The sequence below is a fragment of the Leptosomus discolor genome, chromosome 3 (assembly GCF_034619465.1).
Source record: "Leptosomus discolor isolate bLepDis1 chromosome 3, bLepDis1.hap2, whole genome shotgun sequence".
NCBI classification, from domain to species: domain Eukaryota; kingdom Metazoa; phylum Chordata; class Aves; order Leptosomiformes; family Leptosomidae; genus Leptosomus; species Leptosomus discolor.
The window spans coordinates 4,378,567-4,393,749 of record NC_141393.1 but is presented as its reverse complement, the minus strand read 5'-3'; the positions used below and the strand labels follow the sequence as shown (position 1 = coordinate 4,393,749).

Here is a 15,183-nt window from a genome sequence, read left to right as displayed (position 1 = left end):
ACACGGGAGACTTTTTTTTAGGTGTTGCCATTCGGTACCAGATGTAACGCCATCTTAAAATGCTACCGCTATGGTTTCAGCTTTGTTTACTCAGGCCGGTATCGCCGCACTGGTGTGTATTTGGATCAGGATTTAAAGTTATTCTTTGAAGAGCTGAGGACTAAGGGTGACATTTCTGGAGTCATCCCTGCTACCGTTAGGCTAACGCAGAATGTTTTGGAAAATCCCTCTCTTACTCTGTTCACGAGCAGCCGAATCCTGAAACACGTCGTAAAATAGTTCTTGAAAAAACAATTATGGGTCCCTTCGCCTTATCACACGCTGGGGTTATGCCATGGGCTCAGAACGGCACAGACGGCCATTAACAGGAGCTCTGCGCAGCAAGAGCAAAACAAACCCTGTTATTAAAAGGACAGGTTGAGTATTTGCTGTTTGGCCTATTAAAAGAAAATTGTTGCCATCTGACAGTGAATGTTGGAGGGATTGAGGCCACGAGTGGATTCCGTTACGAGACGTGGCGAGATGCCTGGCAGCGCCTGTGTTTTGAAATGGAGTTTTAAATGGGATTCTTGTTTCTCTTGAGCCTTACTTTCATGTGCAAAGGAATTTATGACGTTAATTTGTTAAGGTGGTCCCATACATATTGGTAGGATCTAAACAGGGATTCCAAAGATGAGGTAATGAGCATGACAGGGAAGGATATTTGCCAGTTTGGAAAGGAGGCTGGTGCACTCGCGGGTCTAGGGCTCTTTTCATCCTGCTGATCAAAGGCTGAGCAATGAAGCAACATCCTCCATCCTGATGCTCGTTAGCGTGTAAATGAGGTAAGCGGGTGGGGAGATTGTGTGCTTTTGGTGCTTCTGGTGTGTATTTAAAAGGTGTGCAGAAAGGTGACCTCTGCCAGACTACAGCAGAGGTACTTGGAGAGACTCTTCTAAACTGTAGATGAATATTCAGATTTTCCTCTCCTGAAAACCGAGTCAGTGAAGTCTTTGGTGAAGGCAGCAGGATTTTCATTACGGAGTTCAATAGTATTAGATTCTTCCCTGATATCTGAAACTGAAATGACTGTGTTTCCAGGGATATTATTTTTACTGCTGAAGAATGTGGTTAACCCTTTCTACCACGATAATGCAGAGAAATCGCTCTGTGATCTTTCCTCACAGCGCTCTGCCAAAGCACCGTTGTCGTGACCTGCCAGTGTCTTCTTTCTTCAGCTAAACCTCCCTTACGAGCAGACTGTAACACCCTGAATTCTGACTGATTATATGACTGTTTTCCAATATGGACAAATACTTCAGAGGGATTTAAAATGAAGTGAACAGACACTGACATTTTCCCTTGGGATTCCAAACAGGATTAAACACAATGAGTCCAGGCTAAGAGGAAAGTGCACTAAAAGCTGTAGGCCGTCTCCAGATCTCCACTGGGTCTTCCTTGCATTGTTTACAAAGTTTAACCGGTGCCAATTCTGAGAAGATACATCGTTGTGGTTTGATTTTGAGGACCCAAAGAAATGAATGAAAAGGGAATTGATTAGACCCTTTTCTACAGGATTTGCTTCTAATTTCCTTTTGTGATATCTCAAAAAGACAATCTATAATACAAGAAATCCCTCAACGAACAAATCTTTGTTGCACAAGACGACACCTGCCTTCCCCTTTTCCTGACAAGATGATTGCAGCTGAATGGTATGCAAGCATCAGAGGTAATAAAACATTGCATTCCTCGAGGCAGAACCTGTATTAATTGCAAATGCAAGTACATGGCTGACACACCTTGTAATTAGTTTTTTTTTTTTAATAAACGGCAGTTTGGCATAATCCCGTGTGGAGTCCTTGGTGCATATTTATGTGTCTTGAAGCACAAATTCCTGTGTTACAGGTGAGGCTGGTGGCTTGTAGTGGGTCTTGTGGGGAACCAGATCTCCTTCATCAGCAATTATTAATGGATTTAGTGCCAAAGTATCGGTAATTCTGCAGGGCTTTGCCTCGCCAGGGAGGCTCTAAGCATGGCAGTTGGAGCAGTGATGGTCACTGTATCTGGGTGCCTTTTTACGTAATCCCAAATGGATCCAACTACTAGTTTCCACATTGTGGTTGAAGAGCAGCATTCCCCCGTCCCAAGGTATAACAGCATCTCTGCCCACGTCCTCTGTTTCTTCACCTTCCACAGCCTTTCTGATGCAAATGACCCTCCTGGATGGCTTAGGAAAAGCCTGGAACGGGCAGTTTGAACACTGAATGTCAGGTCTTCCAGCAGAATCCACACAAATGGCCTTGGGAACACCTGTATCTGTGCAGCTTGAGGCTACTCAAAGTAAGAAATAAACACTAATAAATGCACCAAAGGGAGCACCGCGTAAGTTACATGTAGAAAAGAAGGTGTTGCAGAGGGAGGCTGTGGTCCCCTGTTGTTTCTAACTCGCTCCTCAGGAGCAAGAGATGAGGAGTGGTCGGGAGGTGGCCGTGATGCGCTGCCAGGGGCTCAAGAGCCGCATCTGGGTGAACTGGCAGTACCAGCCGCTGGCACAAGCGACCCCCCTGTTACCCGGGTCTGTACCCCACCGTACACCTTTCCTCCCACAAAACATGAACGCAGCGGTTGCTCTCTTCCTAATCCGTCCTGTCACCCCAAGACGGAAGGAAAGCACAACAGGCCCAGCCCTGGCTGGTGTTCTTATTGCCTGGTGGTCACCTTGTCTGCCCCCCTTGGAAGGGGATGGGAAGGCTCCTGGGGCAGAGCAGGGCCCGGCTGCGGGCAGCTGCCCAGGCTGTAGTACCCACCCCACGCTCGTCCTTTGGTTTTCTCATCTAATTAATAGTCACCGAGGTTAATTTTTAAATCTGTTTTCTGGGTTTCACGCTGAAGTTTCATTGGTCATAACGATACCGCAGTGGTTTTAGGGGAGTAGTTTGTGGACGAGTAGTTTTATACTGAAAGATCAACTTCATGTTTGCAACAACTGAATTCCTAATGACAGCTCGTTTGCTACAGCTTTCCTCTTTATTTTGGCGAAGGAAATAAAGCTTCTGCTCATCTTTCATTGCGGCACGCAATTAATTGTGTGTAAAGCTTTCCGGCAGATATCACTGGAAAATATTATTTGCTATTTGGCAGCTGTTATTTTGCTGGAAATTATTACTTATGCTGCTCGTCTGGAGGAAACGCTTGCAGCAATTCTGCCCAGCCTTTCCTTTATTGCAAGGTGCCATTGCTTAAAAAATCCTTTAAACGATTTTTCTGTGACCCTGCAGAAACACAATATGCGACGTTCTCCTCTCGGTCTTGGTTTTTTGCTGTTTCTTTCGAGCAAGCCCCAAATCGTATCCATTTGGGACGGGATGAACCAGTCCCCCCCCCTCTGCCGGGGCAGGCGCAGCACACCCTTCTCCCGGATTTCTTCCTGACGGAAATTTGCCCTCTCCCTTTTCTCCAGATAGAGCTCACACTTGGCAGGTAATCCCGTCCCTCACGGCACTACGTTTATTCTGATCGCACGCCACGTTTTAACCTGAAAAACCTCCTGTTAGTAGCTTTAGGGCAAATTCCACTTTCAGGTTGATTTTCACCCCCGTTTCCTTGCTCTTTTGCTTCCGCGGGGGTGCAGATGTATATTTGCACGCCCCATTTCTCACCCCCCCCCCCCCCCCCCCCCCCCCGCGGTGTCTTTCACCGACCCGTGGAGGGAAAAGAAATTAAAAAAAAAAAACCAACCCCAACGCACAAAATCCCACAGCGAGAAAATGGCGCCCGCAGCCATGGCGGCGGTGCCCGCGGGCCGCGGCAGGGGGCGCTCGCCGCGGGGACGTGCTGCGGCGCATGCGCGGCGGCGGCGGGCGCGGCCCGGCCCGGCCCGGCGGTGAATGATCGCGCCCGGCATCCCCCGCGCCGCTCCCGGCCCCGCCGCGGCTCGCCCGGCCCCGCCGCCATGGCCTTCACGTTCGCCGCCTTCTGCTACATGCTGGCGCTGCTGCTCACCGCCGCCCTCATCTTCTTCGCCATCTGGCATGTGAGTGCGGCGGGGTGGGGGGGGGGGTGACGGGCAGGCGGGCGGCCCTTAACGCGCCGGCCTGAGGGGCGGGTGTCCCGCCTCGCCTCCCGCTGCCCGGGCTGAGGGGGCGGCCGCCGCGCCGGGCCCAAAGCGGGTCCTGCCGCTGTGGGCTTTCCCCCAGGGAGCCGCGTGGAGGCCTCGGGGGCTCCCCGGTCCGCTCTCCCACGGAGGCCGGCGCAGGCCGTGGGGGCCGGGCCGCCTGCCCGGGCCGGGGAGGTGTCCGGCCGGCCGGCCAGCGCCAGAAGGGGCCGCCTCCATGGGCTGGTTTGGCGGGGCTGAAACCGAATGTGAAACGGCTGCCAGGGGGACTGGGGCAGGGCGGCGGGCTGGCCTGCTCGGCCAAAGCGTGTTGCAGGGGTCTCCTGTGAGAAACCACCGCGGGTTCTCTGTCCTGGTGGGGCCGCTCCTGGGGTGCTGCGTCCAGTTCTGGGCCCCCCGGTTCAAGAGGGACAGGGAGCCGCTGGGGAGAGTCCAGCAGAGGGCTACGAAGATGATGAGGAGCCTGGAGCATCTCTTTTACGAGGAAAGGCTGAGAGCCCTGGGGCTCTTTAGCCTGGAGAAGACTGAGAGGGGACCTTATCAATATCTAAAGGGTGGGTGTCAAGAGGATGGGGCCAGGCTCTCTTCAGTGGTGCCCAGCGACAGGACAAGGGGCAATGGGCACAAACTGGGGTACTGGAAGTTCCACCTGAACCTGAGGAAAAACTTCTTTACTCTGAGGGTGGCAGAGCACTGGAACAGGCTGCCCAGGGAGGCTGTGGGTTCTCCTTCCCTGGAGATGCTCAAAACCCGCCTGGATGTGATCCCGTGAGACCTGCTCTGGGTGAACCTGCCTTAGCAGGGGGGTTGGACCAGGTGATCTCCAGAGGTTCCTTCCAACCCTTGCCATCTTGTGATTCTGTGGTTTCCCCACAAAGCCACAGTGTGAGGCCTGGAGGCTCCTGGAGATCTCCTCTGTGGCTGGAGTCATCTCCAAAACAGCTGTGCTGCTTCCCCAGGGCACAGCCCGGCTTCACAGAGCTGTGGGAGAAGCTGAGGTATCCTCTCTGGTCCCCACTTTCATTGTCATCTTGAAGAGGTCAAAGTCTGGTGGTGCTGGTCTATTCAAGTGCTCGTATGTCCATTTCATTAAGCGGTATTTTAAATGAGGGCAGCCTTTTTGAAACAGCTGTCGAAAATGTTTTTAGTCTGAAGTCAATGTGGCTGCTTATTTAACAGAAATAATGAGTTAAGTGTTGCATTCTTTTTGTGCTTTATATAGAAACTTAATTTTTGAGATTTTTTTTAAAAATTATTGTTATTTTTTTGGAGAGTTTTCTGTCTCGAGCCTGACAGAGGGAGTGCTAGCCCAATAGGAACCTACCTTGGATCAGCTGTGAGATACTGCTGTAGGAGAGGACGTGAGGATGTTGTTCTTGGCACTGTTTCAAGCTTTGTAGTTATCCTTAACAAAAACTGAGGGGTTGTAATACCAGCCCTGTCCTCTAAGCATATTGGGGCTTAAATGAACATAAATTAATCTCACACTGGTAATAAGTTGGTCTGTCTTAAGGCCTTTTTAATGTTTGGTGTGATATTTGCTCTCTAGATGTGGCTTTTGTTGTATTTCATGCTGCATCTTTGTCTGATTTTCATGGCATGAAAAGGTCGAGTGTACGTGGTTGGTTTTTTTTATGGATGCACCTTTGGGACATACACACAGGGTCAGCATTTACCTTGAGAGTAACGAGACAAAATATTTGGCTGCTTTTGAGATTGCTGTTGCTTTTTCTTCATTAACGAACCTTGTGTCAGGCTCCTGCTGGCAACCAAGAGGGTCACTTGTGACGTTTGGGGTCTGTGCCCAGCGAGCGGGGTTAAAAACTGCTGCAAGGGACGTTGGAAACCCGTGGCTGGCGGGGAGGTGAAAAGGTGGGGTGTGGGCAGAGGCCTTGGAATGCCTGAAGTATCTTGTGCTTTCTTTGTGTAACCTACATCTGGTGTGTCTCACCTGCCAGCTCATGGCCTTAGAACTTTCTCAGGAGAAACTGTGTTCCTGAATAGAAGGGCGACAGCTGAATGTTAGGGCTTTGTGCCAAAATGTTAGTTTTTATGGGTAAAACACATTGTTGCTCCTGGACTGAAGAATGACAACTGTTTCAATTTTTTTCTAGATTATAGCATTCGATGAACTGAAGACGGATTACAAGAATCCCATAGACCAATGCAATACACTCAATCCTGTAAGTAGCATGCTGAATGTTTTCTTTTTTTTTAACAAAAAATACGTGAAGTGCTTATTTTTGGTATTACCTTGTTATAATCAAACTAGGCAATAGAATTGCAGCTGGCTTGACAAAACCTAGCTGTTCAATGGAAGTTGTAGGGAAAATTGTCTGATTCTTTGCTTTCAAGTTGAATATTCTGACTGTTATTAATCTGCTGCTGATCTTGTCAGCTGTCGTACTAACATTCTTTCAATCTGCTTTCTACGTTTTCGGCACAAAGACAGTTGAAAAGGTCAAAAAGATTAAAAGAGTCAAAATTGCATTAAAGGTGTGTACAGCTTTTCAGTTTAATGTTTTTAATGCTACTTCCCTTTCATTTTGTTAGGAACATTTGTAATACTATTAAGCTGTTTTGTTTAGTGTGCCTGTTCATCTGCTCGTTATTTGTTTGTTGGGGTTTATAACAACTTCATGGATTTCCATATTTTTTGCAAAACAGTTTTGCTTGCTTACCCCGTGAAGTGGGGAAAACTGTTACATGCCTGTTATGTGTCCTCTTGGTGAGCTGCAAATAGCAATAAAGAGCGCTTTTCAAGCAAGATTTAGTGAACCCTGAGATTGTGGAGACTAGTTTTTTAAGCATTGGCCGAGTAAATTCTGATCTTGTTTGAGGATTTAGGTGGGCATAACGTGGTAGGCGTTATCTTCCCTCCTTTGTTTTACGTTCCAGGATCAGGGGTGTATCTTGGTGGCCTCTCCTGGATGCAACTCTGACACATCTTGGTTTATGAAAAGAATTTGAGGCAAACTATTTGCTTGCACCTGTAACAGGCCAGTAATAAAGAGATGCTTGTGAAAAAGCACACAGTTTGATACAGCAGGGGTTTTTTATGCATTTCTCACAGTTTTCACTTTGGCTTGGTGTGCCCAGGCTGAGGTGGAGCGCAGGGGCAGCGCAGCAATGTGGCCTGGCCTGTAGCTTTATTGTGTTTTGAAGACTTAAGTTAATTGTGCAAATCAACAATGAATTTGCAGTAGCTGGGGGGTGGGGTGGGGAACGTGTTAGACATACAGCACGTAAATTGACAGTGAGCATTACAGCGGGTGGGGAGGAGCAGTGACAGGCATCTCGGGGAGTGAGGTTTGCTGCTTGGATCGCTGTGCATCTAACAGTTTCCCTTGCTTGATCTGTTCTACAGCCATGTCTGCTACAGTATGGGGGGAGGCTAATTCTCATGACATTGATGCATTACGATCTTACCGCACCCTCTGAAGTACTATAATGCGCATGTTTACCGCAAATATTAACCTTCTGTTAACCCACGTGCATGGAGTGTTTATTTATATGGTAGCTTTGTTGAAAATACGAAATAATTTAACATTTGCTGTTCTTGTGAAAGTAGATTAGCCACCAAAAGTGAAGTTAAGATCCAGACTCCTGAGGGGATCTGGGAAATGATGCTGGACAAACACACCAAAGTGTTGTTTTCCTGTGCAAAGAATCAAAAGTCCTCGTAGGAACTGAGACGCCTCGGTAGAAAGATTAGCCCAAAATAGTAACTGCTTAGTACACTGTTGATGCCTTCTCTTCCCTGCTCCTCTTGTAGTCGTCTCTCTTCTCAGCAATGAGATTTCTTCCTCCCTCGATTCTCTGATAAATACCATGGTTAGAATATGATGTAGTTTATTTTCCTTTAGTCAGCCAGGGAGGATAAAGTGTGGTAGATTTGAGAGAGATGGGTATTCTGGTGTGAGAGTAGGGTATAATAAACAAAATGGGAAAGAAAAAATGTGTTTTGCATAAAGTACAGATTTTCAGACCTGGAAAATCTGTCTCAGCAGGCTGCCAAATGCACTGTGTTTTGGATAGGGTGGTGGTTGTTGTTCTACTATAAACAAATGCCAGGTTGTAAATGGTAAGTATGCAAAGGAGGAGCTGGACAAAAAACATTAACTTGAAGCATTTGGTGTATGACAGCTTATTTTTGTTGATGTAAGCTTGCTTTGTTTGATATTCTTCACTTAGAGAAGCAGAACGTTGTAGCAAAATAGGTGGTGAGGATGCCTGTTGGTGGTTTTTAAGATTTCTAGGAAGATATTTTGGGGGCTTTAAAAGAAGTGTCTGCTTAGAGAGAATAAGAAAAAATTTTAAGACATTGAAACTTTAGTGTGGTCATCCTATGCAACATCGGTCACAGAAAAGAGGGGCAGAGTGTATTGTGTGTGTGTGCGCACACGTAGGGAATTTAAATCTTTGGGTGGAAATGGAGTAGTTTTCATGAGGAGATGTTTTAGTGGTCCTGAGTTAGGAAGTCAGAAGCTTACAGATTCACTTCTTTTGGAATTATGTGATAAAGGAGTAACTGAAATCACTCGGGAGTGACTTGGTTTAGAAAATGTTACTCTTGTGATGGGTGTGAGATTTTGCTGGCTCTTTGCATGCATTTAATCTACATATCTCTCCATGTTACTCCTATTAGTAACACTAATACTACCTGGCACTTCATGCTTTCTGTGAGCTCGTAGTAAACGGATGATGGGCTCTGTGGGCTTCTGCTGGAAAGCACGGTGTGTAAAGCATGTACGTCAGGGAGTGGTGGAGGAGAGCGACGCTGGCGGATAGCAGCGGCTGCCGTGCCCTCCCGCGCTGCCGGCAGCACGGCGCCGCTCTCCCGGCAGCGCGGTGTTCGGGGCAGCGTCACTGCCGCTCCGGCGCGAGGGAGCTCTGCCGAGGGTGGCACGTTTTGGCAGGAGTCTGAGTCTGAAAAATCACCTACGTGTGAATCCCAAAACAAAAGTGTAAAATAGGAAAAGACAAAACATCTTTTTGCCTATAAAGTGATATACGGAGCATGTTTCCTACTGATATTTCTCTGTTGCACGAGCAGAAATATCTCGATGATCTCTTCTGTTACGAAGGTCACGTATGAAGCGTGGAATCTGTTAACAGTGCACTTAGGTTTTTTTTATTGCTTCTCTTAAATTATTGATCTGAGCATTTAATTTTATCAGTTTTTCTCGGTTCATGAATACCATGTGAAAACAGCAAGGCACGTGCTGCTGCTTGCTGTTTTCGCTTTCTGCAGTCTTGGTCTCGTTAGTGTTGTTTTTTTAATAATATTTTTTTAAACAATAGCTTACCTCCAAAATAGATTAAACACCACATGTTTTGCTTTGAGTAATCGAAACTTCTAACTCATATTTTTCTTTTCCAGCTTGTACTTCCAGAGTACCTCATCCATGCATTCTTCTGTGTTATGTTTCTCTGTGCAGCAGAGTGGCTTACACTGGGTCTCAATATGCCTTTGTTGGCTTATCATATTTGGAGGTAATATTGACGAGTCTGGAATCTCTGTGCTCACGTTAATTGTCACTCATTCTCCCGTTGCAGTGCTTCCTGTTAAGTGTGCTGTGTCTTTGGCAAATGAAGATGCTTTCTGACCCGACACGGAGAAAGTTTACGTCATGGCTATAAAATAAGAGCCGTCACTTTGCTTTCTCTGTCGTTCTCATTGGTCGCTCTCTTGCGCGACGCAAGAATCGCGTTGCCTCGCGTGCGCGTCGGAGGCAGCCGCCGCGTCAGAGGTGACAGTCCTGCTCTCCTCCTGCCGCCGAGGCGTGGGCACCGCCTCTCCTCCTGCTGCTCTCAGTCCGGCGCAGGGAGCTGCTCTGCTGGAAACACAACCCAGCAGAACGGCTGTTGCCGCGGGGCTGTAGCTGGGCTAGTCCTGGTGTCGGAGGGGTGAGGGAGGGCTGTTCCTTTTGCTGGCAGCCTGCGTTAAACTACAATGTCAGGATCGTTTCATCTTGACCCGTAGGAGTGTTCCTTCAGCATGTGTGTAATTGATGAGTAGAGGCTGTAGGTTACACAGTGTTATACGTTGGTCTCTTCTCCGGCTTTTCCGGCCCTTCCATAAGGAATCCTGTTTTTCAGTCATTTATGAATTTGTCCTATTTGCTTTTGGTGTACCAGGGTTCAGCATGGTTTGAGGCTGAGGTAAGCTGTCACATGAAAGCTCCTCCGTAGGCACGCTTAGTTTGGAGCTTCGGATTGCTCTTGCAGTTCACAGTCTCCTACACGGAGCTGCGGGACGTTGCTGTAAGGGGTGCGACTCCTCGTCTCGGTTCTGGTGTTACTCGGCGGGTGGGGGGCGGGAACCGGTGTTTCCCATCGCCGTCACCACAAAACTAACTGTGCATCGCTTTCAGGTACATGAGTAGACCTGTGATGAGTGGCCCTGGTCTGTATGATCCTACAACCATCATGAATGCAGATATTTTAGCCTATTGCCAGAAAGAAGGATGGTGCAAGTTAGCATTCTACCTTCTATCATTTTTTTACTACCTATACGGGTAAGTTTTTTCCTCTGCTCCCATCTGATCTTCAGTCTGAAGTTTTGGCTCAGTGCACAAGAGAAATTTTATATAGGAATATATATATATATATAGTGCCAACTGTCCTGAAAAAGAATCCACAATCACCATTTATTCTGTTTTAAAACACAAGTCTTAATTTGGTTGGAATTACTACTTTGAATCTGTATATGATGATTGGAGACTTGAAAGCTCCAAGCTTTTCTTCTTTTAAGTATAATAGAATACCCCACCCCAGGATTTTCATGAAGAAGCTGGAACAGTAATATTTTTAGGATAAGCAGGTATTTTGATGTCAATGCGATGAGGTAGGAGAGTCACTACAAGGGTGAAAGGGGGTGGGAGGGCCAGTGCCACGGCCCGGTTCCTCCTCTGAATTTCTCCTTCAAGCCAAAGCCAGCTCACTGCTTGGTGTTCACATCTGCTCGGTGGGACACGGGAAGCGGGGTACTGTCCCCCCTCTCAGCACACCGTACTTCTGACGCAGCCGGAATAGTTCAGGCTTTCAGCATGCAGCGCTCCCTGGGATAGTGTCCTTTGGTTGAGTGACAGCTGGTGGTTGTGTCAGTTCAATGCCCTTCTGATGGGGTTTGTGTAAAAAATCTTTAGTCACAATCCACGTACCTCGCAGATTGGTTCCTTGGAATAGATGACTGTATAATTAAACGTACAATGCTAATCAAAATGGTGCGTCTTAATATTTTTGTTTTATTTTCCAGCATGATTTATGTCCTGGTGAGCTCTTAAGAAGACATTCAGCAAGCTTTGTTCCAGTTAAGTGCATGCAAAAGCCACAAAACATGGATTCTTTACGACGAGAACCTCTTACCAAGATTAAATACGGCGTCTGATGAGATCGCATTTGCGTTAGAAAACAATGACTCCCCGATTTTTAAAATATTTCCACATTTTATACTTGTGGAAAGACTGTTTTCTTATATTTTACTGGGACGCTGAAATTAAAGAATTACATGTAAATTAATATAAAGATGACTGGGTTTTGAAAAGTTTTGACTTTGCACTCCGTAAGGAACAGCCATAATCTTCGAGTAGGTATTTGTTACTGACTAGCCTTAGTACACTAGGGATCTTCTTTAGGCTGGGCTTTGTAGCGGCTCGTTTGGACTTGCGTACCCCACTCTAACTATAAATCAGCTGTAGCTGCCGAGCGCTTGGGCAGGACTGGCAGTGCTGCGGGTTACCTGTAGGTGATGTCGGTCTTCAGAGACAAATTCACGGACACAACTGCAAAAATAGGAGTTTTGTTTTGGTTTCTGTTATTTTATCTTTTTCTATCTGGTTAGTCTTTCCCTGTATGTGCATGGTTCAGAGACTTCTGTATTTTCACCGAAGGTTAGCCTTGCTTTAATCTCAACATACGTTGTTGTGATAGAAGTGGAATTGTCCACAAAGGAGTGGATTCCAATGATTATTTTTTTTAATGTCTGTGCTGTTTTATTAACCAGTGGACAAACCTACAACACTTATCAAGTCCAATGATGAAAATACTCTTGAGTTGAAGAGTAATACTACAGACCTTTCCAAAGCAGAAAGTGAGGTTGTGAAACTGCCCTGCTGTTCCTTAGTGCAATAAATAATAATAATAATAAAAAAAATTTCTCATATTCAGAAACACTTATTTTTTACCCGGTGCCTTGTTTTGTTCTTAAATTGAACAGATACTTGCTGTATTCATCTGTTGGTTTTGTGATGGGTAATTGCATTACCTTTTGAAAATGGAACGCTGAATCGAGTTATGGCTGGAAAAGGGAAGCTCTGATGTCCTGCCCTTTTTATTTGTGGGTCTGCAGATAAATAGTAGCTGGGGCAGGGGAAGATGCTTCAGCTGAACTGATAATATTGCATTGGCAATTGTGACTGCGGAGAGCTGCTTAGTTTAGGAATAATAATTAGGAATCTTTTTCATTTACCTGTGCTGGAAAATAACGAATAGCTTCCCAGTTCTAGTAAAACTTTGTTGTATAACCTGTGTATTTGTTCACTTGGGGTCTCCTGGGTGTTGGATGCAATAAAACCCGTACGAATGTCTGCGCTGGGTTCGACCAGGAATCCAGATACTCCCATACTGGTGTGCTGGACAGTGCCAGTGGGAGCGATTGAGGAAAAGGAATATGGAACAGGGCAAGTATTGAGTGTCTCTGCCTGAACAGGAGAGAATGGGTTTGGAAACCGACTTGGTACAGATGACCTGAGCTTTGGCGTCTCAAACAGCCCTTGAATAGCTCTTCTTCCGTTAATTCACTTGTGTGTTGAGCACCTTTATAGCCCAGTAGGGACAAGACCCCGAGACCCCGAGTTCTGCAGCAGGATTGCTCTGTATGTAAAGAACACAGGCTTCATTGGGTGCCCCAGAGCTCTTATTTTTTTAAGACCTATTGAAGAATTCCCCCTTTTCCACCTTATTTATGCTGGTCATGACTGAACAAACCTTCATCATGTCATCTGGCAAAGCAGAGACGTGTTTAATCTCTTGATTGGAAGTCCTGCCGTAGCTTTGGGATTATCCTTCCTCCTCTGTGCATTTTTCTTTTCGAAGCGAAGGCCATCACAGGAGATTGGGGTGCCCGGGGGGATCTAGAGAGGCAGTTTCCTGCTTTCTGCTTCTGAATTCCTCTCCTCTTTTTGTAATGCACTGGGGTGTGAGAATTTAGGCTGTAATAACTTCAAATTCTCTGTCCAAAGTAATAATAGATACCTGACACCTTACTACTGTGTATATGAAACTGTCTTTTTTTTTTTTCACTTGTGTTTCTTCTTTGCCTTTATTGACACTTAACTCACAGACCAAACATTCAGCTTCATTTATTATTTACAAGACTTAACTGTTTTTTTTTCCTGACTGTCTCAAAACATTCACAGCTGTTATCTCACAGCCCTTGTTCTCTGCGCAAAGGCACAGAGAACACCAACCCACACACCCCCGGCGCTCTGCAGGGCCCCCTTCCTCCCCCAAAACTTGTTAGTCCTATTCAGCAATCCCTTTCGATCAGTCGTTTGTTGACAAGAGGCTTTTCTTCCTTACACCAGCATCAGTTTGAGCTTGTAGCAAAAGAATTTTTGAAAGGCTTTTTGGGAACGGGAATGTTGTTCCTGTTGCATCACTTATTTTCCTGCTGCTTAGCACCTTCAGAAGTGGCTGTAAGATACGACTTCAGCCTGTGTAAGCAAAACTAATGAGCCCTTTTCTATGTTTGTGTATTATTGATCTGTCACAGAAGTGAGACTTCCTCAGAGCTCCTGCCTCTCCTTGGCCTTCTAAAAAAAAACTCTCTCATTTCCTTGGCACTGGGGCTGATTTAAGCCAAGTCACACACCAGAACAAACAACGCAGGATTTCCTGAGCCCAACTGAAAAACTTCTGAAAGCCCCTCCAGCTGCGGCGCGGCTTCAGCTGGGGTTATTGAGCAAAACGTTTGCAACACGTGCGCTGTGCTGTCAGTGACCAGCCTCGCACACGCACCTAACGTAGAAGTGCACAAGTATTCCTGAACAGAGGAGTTCAGAGGTGGACACAGCACAGTAGCTGCCAGTTCTACTGGTGAACTTGACTTCTCCGCTAACCCCAGGAGAAAAATGCTTATTTGGAGTCTGTCCTGCCCGCTGCGGTTAAATACATGGGAAGTGAAGAATTTAAGTAATCTCCTTTCAAAGGTCTTTAAACTGTCAAAACACAGCAGAGAAAGGTCAGAAGTGCAAGTTAGAAGTTAAAAAGTCCTGTGAGAACCCAGCGTGTTGCAGCGTGACGCCTACCCAGCCGAGTCCTTCAGAGGGTGCTCTTTAGAAACTCATTTCAGTGGTTTTAGTTTTAAAAAAAAGGTTGTCACCTGCACCCAGCGACGTGAGCCTCACGTCAGTTTTCCTGGAGCAGTCCTTGAGAAAGCAACCGAAGCACCTGGAGCAGCACGGATGATGCCCAGCCAGAATACCTGTCAGTGCGCCTCCAAAACCCAGCCCCGGTATTTATTGAATTGTGGAGTTCCCGGAGGGAAAAAGATGATGGAGAAAATAAAGCAAGTTCCCTGCTAAGCCATCTAATATATTCTTCATATCCAAAAACCATCAGCTGCAAGGATTAAGTACTGAAGAAAGGAGAGACAGACAGATTTTTGTATTTCTGTATTTCTCTTTGAGTGGTGGGGAAGAGCGACAGGAAAGGAACAGGGCACGCTTTGAGCAAAGCATTTTCTGTAAGTGACTGCACGCTGTGGAACCTGGAACAGTTCCTGTTGCCTTTTTCAGGGGTGGAGAAGCGAATGGCAGTAAAAGCTAATTAATCTGTAGAAATCACCTTTAAACATGTGTTCCAAGTGTCTGGGTTCAAGTGACACGTTAAGAGGAGGCTGTAAATTTTAATGTTAGCGAGTTCTACTTCAACTCAAAGCCGCCAGTGCTGCGGTTGAGTCTCATGTCACAACTTCTGACTTGAAAAGTTACAGAAACTTTATCGAAATACACCATAGACACCCGTGGCACTGTAGGCAGAGGGAAGTGGCAGCTGCAGGGAGCGCAGGAAGGTGACTTGCCTTT

At 46.4% G+C, this 15,183-nt stretch overlaps 1 protein-coding gene across 2 annotated transcripts; it reads left to right on the top strand.

Annotated features, from left to right (window-relative positions):
* The first annotated feature begins 3,917 nt into the window (after positions 1-3,917).
* CNIH1 (cornichon family member 1) lies at positions 3,918-12,242 on the top strand. Of its 2 annotated transcripts, XM_086462104.1 has the most exons (6): positions 3,918-4,012; positions 6,208-6,276; positions 6,542-6,589; positions 9,477-9,589; positions 10,471-10,614; positions 11,355-12,242. In XM_086462104.1, the coding sequence occupies exons 1-6, from the start codon at positions 3,932-3,934 to the stop codon at positions 11,380-11,382; spliced, it is 483 nt and encodes a 160-aa protein (XP_086318230.1). In that variant the 5' UTR covers positions 3,918-3,931; the 3' UTR covers positions 11,383-12,242. The 2 variants fall into 2 exon arrangements, with proteins under 2 accessions (XP_086318230.1, XP_086318231.1); XM_086462105.1 differs by lacking the exon at positions 6,542-6,589.
* The last annotated feature ends 2,941 nt before the right edge of the window (positions 12,243-15,183 follow it).